At 31.9% G+C, this 15,501-nt stretch overlaps 1 protein-coding gene across 1 annotated transcript; it reads left to right on the forward strand.

Moving 5' to 3' along the window:
- The first annotated feature begins 13,009 nt into the window (after window positions 1-13,009).
- Window positions 13,010-15,141, forward strand: LOC149156303 (GDSL esterase/lipase At5g03820-like). The gene is made up of 5 exons (XM_089445677.1): window positions 13,010-13,262; window positions 13,534-13,664; window positions 13,768-14,001; window positions 14,586-14,841; window positions 14,951-15,141. Exons 1-5 carry the CDS (start codon window positions 13,010-13,012, stop codon window positions 15,139-15,141), a joined length of 1,065 nt encoding a protein of 354 aa, XP_089301803.1.
- The last annotated feature ends 360 nt before the right edge of the window (window positions 15,142-15,501 follow it).

Consider the following 15,501-nt stretch of genomic DNA (forward strand, 5'->3'; position numbering starts at 1 on the left):
AACATGATCATTAGAGGTTGAAGACACTAGATTGTGCAAGCTGGGAGACTAGTCCCTCAAGATCCGTGGGATGTAGAGACAATCTCAATGATAGTGGTCTCCCTTACAAATGACACATGGAGATTTAGGTTTGGAAGGTGCAGTGTGTGGATTTTCGCCAGACGATGCATGGTTGCCCCCTTTTGCCATTGGCTTCTTCTTATTCTTCTCCTTCCCTTTCTTCTTCTTCTCAGTTACTTGGTTTTTAGCGTTACTAGCTTCACCAAGTGAAGAGGAAGAAGGAGAGGGAGAAAAAAATGAAGTAGAAGGTGGGGGAGTGACTTCATGATCATTTGGTTGTTGATTTGATTGCTGAGGACTTGCAGTGTTTTGAACGACAGAGGTCGAGAAAAGCCATACTGGCAGGCCAATTGTGAGTCCTGGAAGGGACAATGTGGCCATGTGTGGAGCACCAAGATCCCCCCAAGAGGAGAAGGGACTAGGTTTTCCTCCAAGGGGAAATCCTTGATTGGTAGACTCCATTTCTCAACCTAAGACCAATGAGGGAACAATGATGTTATTCTGACTAAAATAAATTTTATGACGGTTTGACACAACTTTCTTTTTCAATTTTTAAGAGTCGAGAAAAAGCTAAAGATGACTCTAGTCGCCTTCGATCTTTAATGAGCATGAAGTGACAAGTGCTTAGATGGACCTTTTCTTTTAAGGAGTCTGAAAAGAAATGAAAGCGACTACTCTATAAATCTGGACAGAGGGATTACCAAACCAATCGCAAAACTACAGAATAATTTTTACGGTACGACAGTAAATCTTCCCGAATGTTGTGTTCAGTGCATTGCAATCGATATGGTGGCAGACACGGCTTCCTAAGGATAAAGGATGTAGCCTATTGTGGTCTCCCAATATACACTCAATCATACGTGGGAGCATAAGTCCGTACTAGCACTTGTCATCTCAAAGAGGAGGAATCACCCACCCTACGATGAAAGCGATAGTTGCCAAGCTTTACGATCCCGGAATACGTCTCTAGCCTAGACTTCTAGATGTTGTGCATTAGGTTCAAAAACGTTTTTATGTTCATTGAGGTTTATTTTATAGCTGATCTTTCTTACGAAGTTTGCCTTTAAGGTTCACTGCGTGATGTAGATATAAAATTCCTAAATATGCAATCTAAGATGATAAACAATTGTTTACTTTCTTTTCGCAATGAAAATCCTAGCTACTAAGAAAAGAGAAATGAAATTCTTTCAACATAGAGCAGAGAGCACACACTAGATGCACTTGTCCTAAATCAATTCTAGCATGCAGTCTAAATGGAAATGCACATGCATGTATTGTTTTTCAATTTCCTTAATGTGAGAAATGACAAAAAGAAGACTAAGTACAACTCTGAATTATTTTCTTTCAAAGCGATAGTACTAACAATTTTCTCTTTAAAAAACGAAAGGAAGACTACGACAACACTTTGCAATTTTGAATTAAAACTGCTTTCGACACTTAAAATACTAATAATTTCAAATCAAATACGATGCAAAAAGCATAATAGACTATCTAAAAGAGGAATTCTTTGTGACACTCTTTTTCTTGACTGAAAATGACACTTGTGACACTTTCAAATCAAAAGACGACAGTTCGATTAAGCTACTATTTGCAAAGGAGAACTGTAAATGATGAAAAATACATTAAAAAACATTCATAATTCCTTCTGATGGAGGCTGAATAATGCAAAGGAAGATGGTTTCAACAGAGATATATGGATCATAGATAGCAAAACTACTAAATAAAGCTGAAGACAATGACTCTGGAGGTAGAAACAGTCTCATTGAATCATCGCACCTGTAACATAGGGAAACAAGGATACATATCACTTGCAACACATGAGAGGTGTGATGCATCTAGATTGCTAAGAAGAGACAGTGCGATGGTCGAGGGGGGAGACTGAGCTTGGTTTTCACTCACAGTTTGCAGCTAAGTTCAGGGATTTAGGCTGAGCTAATGATTGTTAGGAAACACAAAGTAGAGGGGCTGATCTAACGAGGTTATTTGAGATACCACTAGGGAACTTAGGATGTTTGCAAGTCAGATGTTCAGTTCATAAACCAACCCATAGATTTACTGAAGCAGCGTTGATCTACTTTGCAGTTGCATAGCAAAAGCAGTTCGAAGGATAGTTGGCTTAACTTCAAGCTCCATGTGTGGCTTATAAAGGAAGCAACACTAACAAAACAAATAAACTATTCATTCCCCAGTGGAGTTGCCATTTTGTTATCGAGAAAACTAGTGTCCATTCAAAGCTGCTAGTCCCACTAAGACAAGTAGCTATCTTAGAAACAAAAAAACTAATGTTACTTGTGTTTTCCTTTATGAGAGATAGATGAGAGAGAGGCAGAGAGTACCAACCTCAGTCTTTCACTAGTCTCCTTACTTGTTTCCACTCTCCTTTGATAGAGCTTTCGCCAGTCCTTTCTCACTTGTCCCACTTCAAAGAACACCTGTAGAGTTAAGGCAGAAAAATACCATCAAAGCATAGAGATCTATAACCATAAACAATGTAGGACTAGATGTACATTAACCATATAAACGCATATACAAATAGAAGATTCAGAGATATAGAAGCACATGGAGGAAAACTCAAATAGATTTATTGATAGAAGTAGTAGAAGAGAGGATTATAACCAAGCTGTCTAATCCAGCATCATCTTCCCTGCATGAAAGCCCTCTTCACCTCATGAAAAGCAAGATCACCCAACAATAAAATGTCTTCAAAGAGAAACCAACAGCACTTCCTTACAAAATACAAAATTCCAGCCTCTTGGATCTCTTGGATGAGGGATCCATATATAGATGTTTGTAGGAGAGTGAGTCAGCTTCTGGGATTTTGATTAGTGTCATTTCACTCATAGTTCTTGGTTCCACTTGGATATTTCATTGATCTCTTACTCATCCCTGGGCGAATTCAGAGAGGCAAGTGTCAAATGAGCAGTTTCTAGAAGATTCTTTGAGTTTCCACCTAGCAAACTGCTTCTGCCATTTGTCTGCTCTCAATTATCACACCCTACAGAAGGGCTTTTCAGTATGCATTGCACCACCTGTGTGTAACAGGCGAGATGCATTGCACCCTCAGCATGGAGCAGTCTGTATGGTCCAGTTTTGACCAGTTCTGAGCAGTTTTTTATGGAGAACTTCTAGGAAATGATGTAATCCGCTGACCTTGTTTCTTTAGGGTAAGAAACAACAATTTTAGGGGTTTAGAATCCCTTTGTTTATGGACATATGTGATTGGGGTTACAGTGCCCAAATATGTCTATAACGGTAAGAACTACATATGCGAGTTGTTGTGTGTGCGAAGTCAAATATTGAGTTTGATTTCTATGAGAGAATATGAGGGGAATTAGGATGCAACAAAAAAATAATGATCATACTGATATTTATAGAAGCTAAGGCTATTGTTAAAGTAAAGAGAGATTGTGCCCAATGACAGAGAGTTAATATGTTGATCTCAAATGTTTCATTCAATAGTGTATTAACTGCCAAGAGATCTTAGTATGAAAATGAATGAAATACAAATATGACTAGCTGTTGGAGGTTGGGAACTATAAATATCAAAGGTTTGTACCCCTAGAAATTTAGGACTTGGAAATTTGAGGAGGTTGGTTCCTCTTGTGATATTTTCTAACAAATATTGTCATAACAAGGAGTTGAAGCTAAATTTACGTGGTAAGCATAAAACTTTTGTGGTTTTCTCTCATATGGGTTTCCACATTCATTATGTGTGTACCAAATGTCATGTGTTTAATTATTTTCTCTGTTATTGATTTCATTTGATTTATTAATTGAGTGAATAAGTGTAAAATTGTATAATACTAATTTACCCCCCATCCCTCTTAGGATTCTTTGATTCCCAACAATGCATTATGGATTTTTGGGCATATGGTATTGATAAGCAATGATATTGTAATAAATCCTATTTACATATTAAGAATATATGGGAATGTGAGTTGTTTTTCCATCTCTAATGAGATCCATGAGGTAATTAGTTGTGAAAGGTGATTGAAGGAATAAATTTTTTTGAAGTTTCTATGTGAAAATATGGATTTCAAAAGCACACATCCACTGATCTAAAGTGAAAAAGCCAGAAAAATGGTGGCCATAATATTAAGTGAAAGAATGTATAGGTTTAGTGATTTGAACATGCAATATAGTGAGCTTAGCTTAGAAGAAGCAATAGCATACTAAAAAAGTACCCAAGATGAAAAATTAACTCTACTCCACTAATTTTATTCCTTGATGGAATATCGTTTGATGAATGTGCCAAGACCTCAACAATAGGTGTAGAGAATGTAATATTAACTTGGATACATATTGTATTTATATTATTTCCTAGAGAACGAGAAAGCACTATGGTTGCGTACCTAGGTATCTTAATGAATGGAAATATGTCAGGTTGATGTTATATCTTGAAGCATAATAGGTTCTCATTCAATCCATTTGATATTGATATTATTATTGGATCCATGTTGGCAACAATTCAAGATAAAATTTCTATAAGTGAATGTAGGACCATGCAGACCTTCAATTCTAAAAGGGAGGTGAGTTATATTTCTCTTTATACAGAAAAAAAATATTGATCGTAAACTTATTTTTTATTTGTAATGGTAAGAAGGAAGGACAAAGTTAATGTCTTAAATAGAAAAATAAAAAAAGTAAAGAAATCAAAGTTTGGTCCAAGGAAATATATTGATAATTCTTGTGGAAATATTATGAATATATTAGATATTCAATTATGGTATAAAAGTAAGGTAAATTTTACGAGTTGCACCAAATAAAGGGAGATTTGACCATATGGTAATGTGATTTTCACTTGATAATATTAGCAAGTCCATAATGTCATGTTTTTAAATTTATACGCCCCATAAAATGATTAACATTACACCTAGTGTCTCTGTGAGATGGAGTATGTTAATTATATGTACATGTATTTCTGTAACATGTAAAGGGCATTCCATTGTAAGACCTATATTAGCATGGATACCCCTTTTACATGTGTCCTTGATAACTTGTAGCATAGAAACCTCTATTATAGAGTTCTTGAATACTTTGAGGAGTAAGTCCATGTGTTGGATGGATACTGTGTGAATGAATCATGTGGGTTCCAGACTTAAAAATATGTTCATAGATAATGGGTGCATCCATTCAATCAATTCACACTAAGAAAATGATTATAGATTTTTTTTACATTCAGGGGGGAGTTCATCAAGAAGTTGAGTGAACCATTTACACAAATAACATCTTTTTAGATATTTGGTTGCAACATTTAAGTATCCATGCATCTCGATGGACAGTTGTTCGTTTATATGTCGATTGACACTTTGGTAATGCCTACATCATTGAGATAGAAATTGAAAGTGCCTATTTGGACCAGATATGGGCTTTGTTGATAAGAAGGTTCTTTGATTCATAGGGGATATTTTTTTGCAAAGGAATTACTGAAGATGAAGAATTGACCTCATAGAGATTAAGATAAGTAGTGATTAACGTGGTTGTTGGAATATGTGCTCATACTTTTCTTATATATGGTATATTTTTTACTTTGATTGTCATTGATCATTACTTTGTAGATTTTTTCTCTACAAAAAAAGTATATTTTCAACTTTTTTAAGAGGTTAGAAGATTTAGATGGATTTGAAATATTCTCATCAACTAACTACCTTCTAGTTTGATGTATGTTTAATATATTCTCTCAATTGTTAATTCATAAAACAAAAAGTATCATTTCAGTTTGAATTTTCAATTTTATTAGGTAGAAAAGAGATTTTCAAAATAAGTATGATATATTTTTAGTATTTTATGTTGATAAGTGTGTTTATTTTGGAATAAAGCTTTTAGAATTTAATTTAATTATCAATAATTATTAAGTGTAAAGATCTAACCTAGAAAAAATATTTTAGAATATTTGTAATCAAAGTCACATATCAAAAGTTGAGATTTATCTCAAATAGTTATGTTTTGTCTATTCCATATTATTTAAATGGATTAAATAAAAAAATAAATGTGACTTAAACCAATGTCATATGATATCAGTTATCGTTTTTTGGGCATGTAGTATTGATAAGACATGGTATTGGCCCATATTGTTATAACAAAGTCTATTTGCAAGTTAAAAATATGCGTCCAATAAAATATAGTGATAGTTCTTGTGGAAATATTATTAAAATATTAGATATTAAATTATGGTAGAAAAGAAGGTAAATTTTACGAGTTGCACCAAATAAAAGGAGACTTGACCATATGGTAACGTGATTTTCACTTGATAATAATAGCAATTCTATAATGTCATGTTTTTTCAATGTATACATCCCATAGAATGATTAATATTACATCTAGTGTCTCTGTGAGATGGAGTATGTTAATTATATGTACATGTATTTGTGTAACATGTAAAGGGCATACTGTTGTAAGACCTATATTCACATGGATACCCCCTTCGCACGTGTCCTAGATAATTTGTAGCATAGAAACCTCTGCTATAGAGTTCTTGAATACTTTGAGGAGTAAGGCCATGTGTTGGATGGATACTCTGTGACTGAACCAGGTGGGTTGTAGACTTAAGGGAGAGTTCATCAAGAAGTTGAGTGAACCATTTACACAAATAACATCTTGTTAGATCTTTGGTTTCATCATTTAAGTATCCATGCATCTCGATGGACAATTGTTCTTTTATATGGCCATTGACACTTTGGTAATGTCTACATCATCAAGATAGAATTTGAAAGCGCCTATTTCAACTAGATATGGGCTTTGTTGATAAGAAGGTTCTTTAATTCATAAGGGAGAATTTTTTGCAAAAGAATTAATGATGATGAAGAATTGGCCTTAGGGAAATTAAGTCAAGTAGTCATTAAAAAGGTTGTTGGAACATGTGCTTATAATTCTCTTATATATGATGATATTTATGGCATTCATTGTCATTGATCATTATTCTCTATCATTTGTCTTTACAAAATAAATATATCTTCAATTTTTTTAAAAAGTTATAAGACCTAACTGGATTTGAAAGATTCTCGTCATTGATTACCTTCTAATTTGATATATGTCTACTATATTCACTCAATTATTAATTCTTAAAACTATATCTATATATATATATATATATATATATAACATTAATGGCATTTTTTTATTTGTAATCATTTCTAATCTTATATTTCTTTTCTAGCAAGATGTCCTAATTTTACCTTTTTACTAAACAAACTACCATAATTCTACTTCTTATCATTCTTAATGTAATGTCATTTGATTTTAAATCAATATAACAATCCTGATTCGAGATTTTTTAAATAATTACATGCAAATCACACATTTTAAAAGTAAGACACGCACATAAACATAAAATTGCACAGATATCTCATGCGCATGCCACCACAATTTTGTTGAAGTTATATAATTTTTAAAATAAATAAATTTAGATGTATAAGGATGGGGTGATCCTCACCAATCATTAACAAGGTGGGGTGGGAATTTTCTCGAGAGTTAAATCATGTTATTAAAAAGTGCTTTTAAAAGATCACCTTAATTTCATTTATATGAAATTGCCTCTAAAACAACATCTCTAGGCCGGTATGAAAATAATACTAAAAAATAAATTGTTTCCTTGTCCACTCATTCTAAATATTTCTCCATCTCTATGAATATGAGTGAAAATTGAGCATTCCGTTTCAACGCCTTCTCACCTAAATTGAGCATTCCTTTTCAATCCCTTTCTCACCTTAAATCTAAAGCTTTACACTGCAGAAAAACGCATTATGCATTTGACATGATGTGTCGTTGAAATATAAAAGTATTAATTCAATTTGAATTTTGAGTAGAAAAGAGGTTTATTTTGGAATAATGTTCTTAAAATTTTAATTTAATTATCTATAATTATTAAATATTTAACTTACAAAAGTTATTTTAGAATATTTGTAATAAGAGTCACACATTAAAAATTTAGATTTATTTCAAAAAATAGTTATGTTTTTCCTATCTCACATTTATTTAAATGGATTAATTAAAAAATTGTGATTTAAACTAGTGTCATATAAAATGAGTTATGTTTTTCTGGACATGTAGTATTCATAAATCATGGTATTGGTCCATTTTAGTATAACAAAGTCTATTTGCAAGTTAAAATATGCATAGTAAAGTGAGGTGAATCTTGATAGTTAAAAATCTGGCTACATATCTTTTTAAATGTATATGTTTAACTCATATAATAATAATAATAATAATAATAATAATAATAATAATAATAATAAACAACTTGTAATTTAGTCAATTTTTTATAATTTTTTATTAATTTTAGCAAAATAAGATGTATAATGAAATAATTATTTTGATTTTCATAATGAATTAATAGCTATTAATAATATGTACCAATAATTTAATGATTTGATTTATATGATTCTACTAGTTTAATAAAAAATAATAATTTTAATAAAATAAAATATATCATAAATGTTTCCTATTTTATATAGTTATTAATATTTACTAGCCATTTAATATATACAATTACACAAAAATAGTTATTAGTATTCACTAGCCATTTAATATAGACAACTACACCAAATACAACTACCCAAGTAACTGTATGGATCCTTTAAACTACATTGTCCACACCACACATCCCACTCTTGCATGTAGCACTCCACCTTATGCCATTGAGTGAGTCTTGCAAGTTAGAATTTAATTTTTATTTTAAATATTATATACTTTTAGTTTATAATATTAATTCCTTGTGCTTAACATTATTCAGATAGCTTTATATTCCTATGGTATACTATTATTCCTATGGTATAATATTATTCACAAGGTTTATAATAGTAATTCTAGGCTCTAATTTAATTTTTTTGGGCTTAAAATACATTGGGTTTATAATACAAATTCATTGGGTTTATTAATCTATTGATTTAGACTATTATGTTAATTATGTTATAATTTGAAATATAACTATTAGTAAAATATTATTTTCAGAAGGCATCACTCAACAACAAACCACCTCGTTATGCTTAGGATCATTGCAGAGGAATGTTGTAATGATAAATCCAATTTATTTTGTTGCTTTGCGGACTTTAGAAAGGCTTTCGATACGGTTCCTAGATACAACCTTTGGAATAGATTAGAAGAGCTAAAGGTTCCTCTCGAGTTGAGAGTTTCCGCTATAAGGTTATACGAGAATGTAATTGCCAAGTTAAAGAGCAATGAGGGGTGGTCGAAAGATATTAAGTGTAACATCAGAGTTAAACAAGGTTGCCCCCTCTCCCCTACCGTATTTGGCATTTACAATGATAAGCTTGAAGCCTATTTAGAGGAAGCAGGATGTGATGGCATGATCTTAGCTGGGATAGTCGTCATCCTTCTTCTCTATGCTGACGATATTGTTCTTTTGGCAAGGTGCCCATTTGATCTTGATAAGCAATTCAAGCTTCTTAAGGATTTCTGCTCTACCATGGGTATGACTGTTAACACTGACAAAAGAAAAGTTATGATTATCAAATCAAAGAAGGGCACTTATGCTAATTTTATGTATGACAATAATAACTTGGAGGAAGTGTATTCTTACAAGTACCTAGGAATTGATATTCATCACAAGCTCAACTGGAACCATAGCATTGAGAAAAGGATTAATGGGGGGTGGAAAACTTATTTTGGTCTTGAAAATAATTGTAAAACAACGAACCTCATAATGTGTGATAAAAATAAGTTCCTCTTTGAAACTTTAACACTCCTGTTACCTTATATGGCTGTGAGGTTTGGGGTTGCAACATCTCCAGAGAATCATGGAGAAAGATTGAGCAAATCCAGAAGCATTTTATAACTTATAACCTAAAAATTAAAAGTAATACACCCTATCCTATTCTCCTTATAGAAGCAGGTCTTTCCCCTATTGAGAGCCTAGCTATGATTAGGTTTCTGTTGTACAAGCACAAACTCAATAACATAGACGATCATAGACTTCCTAACATAGCTTTAAGTTCTAGCTAGAACCACCTAAGGCTCAATCGGGGGTGGCATAAAGACACAAGGGCCTGGTTAAACTATTGGGAGATCAACGAGAATGATGCATTGCAAAACATAAATAACATTAAATATATTGCTACTTCTAAGTTCAAAGAAACAATGTGGTGTGAGAAAGATTTGGCGGCTAAAAGAAAATTAAGTTATTATAAGAAGGTCATCAACCCCACCCTAGAAGATCAAAAGTATATCTCTATTTTAACTAGCTCAAAGAAGAAAATTAATATAGCAAACATTAGAACGAATTCTCATGAGCTCCATAGTGAAACAGGTCGTTGGGCAGTTCCTAAAACGCCATGGATGGAAAGGATCTGCCATATATGTTAGAATAGGAACATCGAGGATGAAAACCACTTCCTCTTAGAGTGCCCCGGGTACAACCACTTTAGATCTCAGTTTCACAATATTTGTTACAATACTCACCTTCCTAGCCTTTTACAATGTCAAAATTATAGTGAGCTCGGGAGGCTTCTCAACAAGCTTTTCAACATAGGAATAAAATATTAAATCAAAATAAATAATTTGTTTCTTTAGGTCCGATAGACCAATGTTTGGTCTCAGCTCACGTTCACCATCATCATCATCATCATAATATTAATATAATAACCATATTATTCTTTATATCATTATTAACAATTACAAATATTTAATTTTTAACAACAACTTTTATATTATACACCAAATAATTATTAATGTGATAGATATAAGCTTATCAGCCTATATTAACTACATTTACTAATATTGTTGTAAATATACCTCATATATATCTATCTAAATATATCAACCACATTAATAAAGATAATTGTGCTAATATATACCACTACACAAAAATAATTATTAATATTCACTAACCATTTAATATATACAACTATACCCAATACAACAACCAAGTAAATGGATAGATCCTTTAAACTACATTGCCCACACAACACCTAGCATGCGTGCATGTAGCCCTCCACGTTATGCCATTGCGTGAGTCGAACGGAGGAGCGAGTTACAGAAAACTGTTACGTTGAAGTTAGGGTAAGTCATTTTCAAACTTAACTCGCCGTTGAAGCATAAGTTTATTTAGTTGACAGTCGCGAGAGCAAACGATGAAAAGTTTAGTTAGCGCAATGCCACGTTCAAACTTACGTCCATCATTTATGAAATATTTATATAGGAAAATTATATCGGAAACTACCATCTGTTTACCGATGTACTATGTGAGATCGCCAATAACACATCCATATTAAGGTCAACAATAAGCTGCCCGGTAAAAACTTTCGCTACCTTTTTTTACATGCATTTCTATTATGATAGACAAGCGATGTTTGTGTGGATGGAATGTTATATCCTACTTGCTTTTTCGTAGATTGATTTTTTTTTAAATAAATAATGTAATAGGGAAAAGTAAATTTTTTTTTTTTTTTTATCTTTCCGAGTTATAAATAGTTTTCCAAATGATTTATTTTTTTATAATAATATATTAATTCATATTAATAATAATAATATTAATATATTATTAGATTTATCAGTGTTGTGGTTGATAATGTGGAAATAAGTTTTTCCTATTAATTATAATGTTAGGATCTAGTCATCCTCACCACAACGTGAAAATTCATTGATTAGAAAGAATAAATAGTAAGGATACATCATCGCTTAGTGAGAGTTAGTCGTTGGGGAATTAGTTAATAGATATTGAGTTATTTTATTAAAATATTCGATATTTAGATAAAAATAGTTGTTAAGGAATAATTAGATATAAAATATTGAATTTCAATATTATCGATTTATATAAAGTAATTATTTAGTAATAATTTATATCATTTTTAATTCAACCTCTAACAAATAAAACTTAATCCTAACCTTATGATTAATAAAAACGACTTATATCTATATTCATATATTATTAATAACAATATTGATGATTAACTAAAAATTATATTTTATCTGTCAATTAATAATTAAAATATAATAAAATTACATATATATATTTTCAAACTAAAACTATATAATTTATAATTTATAATTATTACATAAAAATTAATTAAAATTATATATATATATATATATATATATAATGTGAAAGAATATAACATTTTATTACATGATTAGTCTACTCATTTAAACATTTCAAACAATTTGGAAAGCTTGATTAAGAAGTTAATATATGTCAAATTTATTATATTTAATTTAAACACTTGATAGAGTTGTGAATGTTGAATATTATAATTATATATATTATTTTAAAATAGATAATCGATTTTATATATATATATATATATATATATATATATATATTAATATTTTTTCAAAATAATGTTAATATAAATTTATAAATAAATAAATATTTTATTTAATTAGATTGATAAATTATATTTTTAAATTAAATAAAAAATTATAAAAATAAGTGAAATAATAATCCCATTTTATTATATTTTAAGTTCACACAAAATTTAATAATTAATAGTGATTAAAATCTTGTATATGGGACATAACACTGAACTTGCAAACCACAAATGAAGGTGTACGACACTGCATGTAAACCTAGGTAATCACTGAGGAATACTACAAAAAGATAAATGTTCATCTTTATAAACACAGCCCACTCTGCTTCATCACTTACTACCCATGGTTGCCTATCTTATTGTCCAAGAAAAATTGTACAAATGTGACCTTTTCACCTAATTATCTTATTTTCCACGACAAAATGTACAACTGCGACCTTTTCACTCTATCGATAGAGACGGTAATTTAATACAAGAAAGGAGGATGGAATAATTCGTGGCCACCTCAGGATAGTTTATGACAGAGAATGGTCAGTTCCACATCGCCTTAATTAAGCCAGCCTGGCCAACATTGATGTATGAAGTAGCATGGTGTAAAAAATTCATATCAGCCAGCTATTATTGAAAGTGGTCGTGCCACTGTAATTCTACAACCATCTCTGAGAAGTCCAGGCAAGGTATTAGCCATGGAGGGGCATCTGAAATTTTGTATTGTAACATATCTCAATATTTTTCTAGCATTCTGTGAGCCAAAGTTAACGTTCTCAAAGCCTATGGCGACAGCCCTCTACGCATTTGGAGATTCCATTGTAGATTCTGGTAATAACAATGGACTTGCAACCATTGCGAAGGCCAACTTCCCTCCATATGGCAGAGATTTCCTCGGCAGAAAGCCCACTGGTCGATTTACAAATGGAAAATTAGTAACAGATATATTATGTACTTGCTACTGCATCTTTCTTTTTGCTTTCCATATTAATGTAGAATGAAAATATATCAAGGCTAGGTTTGCAGAGATCGATCTCAGAACTGTTAGTTGGAGTCTTTTCAAAGTACTTCTTATTGATCCAGTGCAGCTTTCAGGAAAATAAACACAATTCTACTACTATTTTATACTTTAGTAGGAAGCTAATGTCTAAGTTTTCCAATTATAATATTGCTATCATCCCCGGGAAATAATATCATGTTTAGTTTTTCCAATTGTATGCAGCTGGATTATTAGGTCTTCCTGATATAGTACCCGCATATTTGGATCCTGAATTCCGAGGACCGCGGATTCTTAATGGCGCCAGCTTTGCTTCTTCTTCTTCTGGATATGATGATTCTACCTCACTCGCTTCTGTTAGTATACGTTTTACACGTGATGGTATTAACGATATAGGGATTTAGATATAGAGAAAGGTATTTCATAGCCCAGATATAATTTCTGGTTTACTTCATGCAGAATGTTCTAACTGTGGGGCAGCAGCTGGAGAATTTCAAGCTTTACCGAAAGGAAATTGTGAATACGGTAGGTACGGAGAATTCCAGCAAGATAATATCGGGAGCCTTGTTTACGATAAGTGCGGGTACCAATGATTTTGTCAATAATTATTTTCTCAATCCCCTTACTCGTGCACAGTATACTGTTACCGAGTTCCAAGATCTTCTTCTCCGCTCTCTCTCGGAATTTATACGGGTAATCATATGGTCTCTGCGTTGAGAGTGACGTTTCATGTTTCCTGATTTATCAATATTTTAGTATATGAAACGTTATAAGGAATTGGTTGAATTCCTTTCAACAAATTGATAATTAATTGGTTAAATCATTAGGCCAAAAATTGATAAGGAGTTGGCGAATTTGTTCGGATTATAAGAATATCTAAGGATCATAAAAAAGATTTATATGGTTTTTGAAAGGAATGATTGGGTTTAATTGGGTGGGGAGAAATGATTGTTATTTTTTTAATTAGATAACATAGGATAAAAGAATTTCATTGGGTGATCGAAAAGAATGATTATTAAAAAAAATTGAAAAAAAAAACTTCATTAGTGATGGAAAAAAATGATTGCTACCCAAGAGTGATTGTTATCTTTCATATATAAGATAATAAAACTAATAAAACTCTGTTATAATGAATTTTAACTTTGTTTTCCGTTATTCTAATTGGAAATGACGATCTTTATTATCTATAATAAAAAAACTTTGTTGTAATGACTTTTAACTTTGTTAATCAATTATTCTAATAAAATTGTAATTGGAAATCACGATCTTTGTGACAGAGCATTTACCAGGAAGGTGCCACCTTATTTGCCCTCATCGGTCTGCCTCCTTTCGGCTGTTGTCCTTCACAAATCACTCTCTACAACTTGATGGCTAACGCATGCGTTGTCGAGTTTAATGACGTTGCCATCTCGTTTAATCAGAAGGTTGTATCATTACTAGAGGCATTGCACCCATCAGTTCCTGGACTTAAGCTTGTATATATTAACATATATGATAAGCTGCTGGACATTATAAAAAATCCCAGTAAATATGGTAATATTCTCTTTCCTATTGATTCCTCGATGGTTTAATAATAACTTTCACAGCTTTTATGAGCAGAAATGCAGAGATTGCTAATATCTTATAAATTATTGCGTGGAAGGCTTTGAAGAAGTGAGGAAAGGCTGCTGCGGAACGGGTTTGCTGGAGACAGGTATACTGTGCAACCCCACGACTCCGGTCTGCCACGATCCATCCAAATACGTATTTTGGGACTCTTTTCATCCAACAGAGAAAACGTTCAATAACCTGGCGCAAGACATATTCTCACAGGTTGCTCGGAGTCTTTTCTAGCAGTAAAACTCTGAGCAATTCATGCAAAGGACAAATTGTGATAAAGTCAATACCAAATAAGAATCCAGTCCAATAAAACGGAAGCGAGAATCGAATTACTGTGTGTAAACATAATCATGATGCAGCTCCGCATTACTATTAGGTACTATATAATTGTAATTGTAGGAATTTTTTAATATACATTTACAGATTTTCTCATTACGATCCAGTATCTGTATGAAGGAAAAAAATAACAATCTAATATATGATCTTTCATAGATGAATTCCACAACATTAGTCCTCTATTTCTAAGGTATTGCACTGAGAGAACTTCACCGATTTAGTTTTATTTCCCAATTAATTGCCCATAATGGCCAAAAA

The sequence above is a fragment of the Pinus tabuliformis genome, chromosome 9 (assembly GCF_031772625.1).
Source record: "Pinus tabuliformis cultivar Carrire ecotype Pingquan chromosome 9, CPIR1, whole genome shotgun sequence".
In the NCBI taxonomy this organism is placed as follows: domain Eukaryota; kingdom Viridiplantae; phylum Streptophyta; class Pinopsida; order Pinales; family Pinaceae; genus Pinus; species Pinus tabuliformis.

Bases quoted from the DNA above. Each gene is read 5' to 3' on its own strand.
- LOC149156303 (XM_089445677.1), top strand. From the start codon at position 13,010: ATGGAGGGGCATCTGAAATTTTGTATTGTAACATATCTCAATATTTTT. The intron at 13,263-13,533 runs GTACTTGCTACT...AATTGTATGCAG, and splicing joins ATTAGTAACAGATATATTAT to CTGGATTATTAGGTCTTCCT. The intron at 14,842-14,950 runs GTAATATTCTCT...ATTGCGTGGAAG, and splicing joins AAAAAATCCCAGTAAATATG to GCTTTGAAGAAGTGAGGAAA.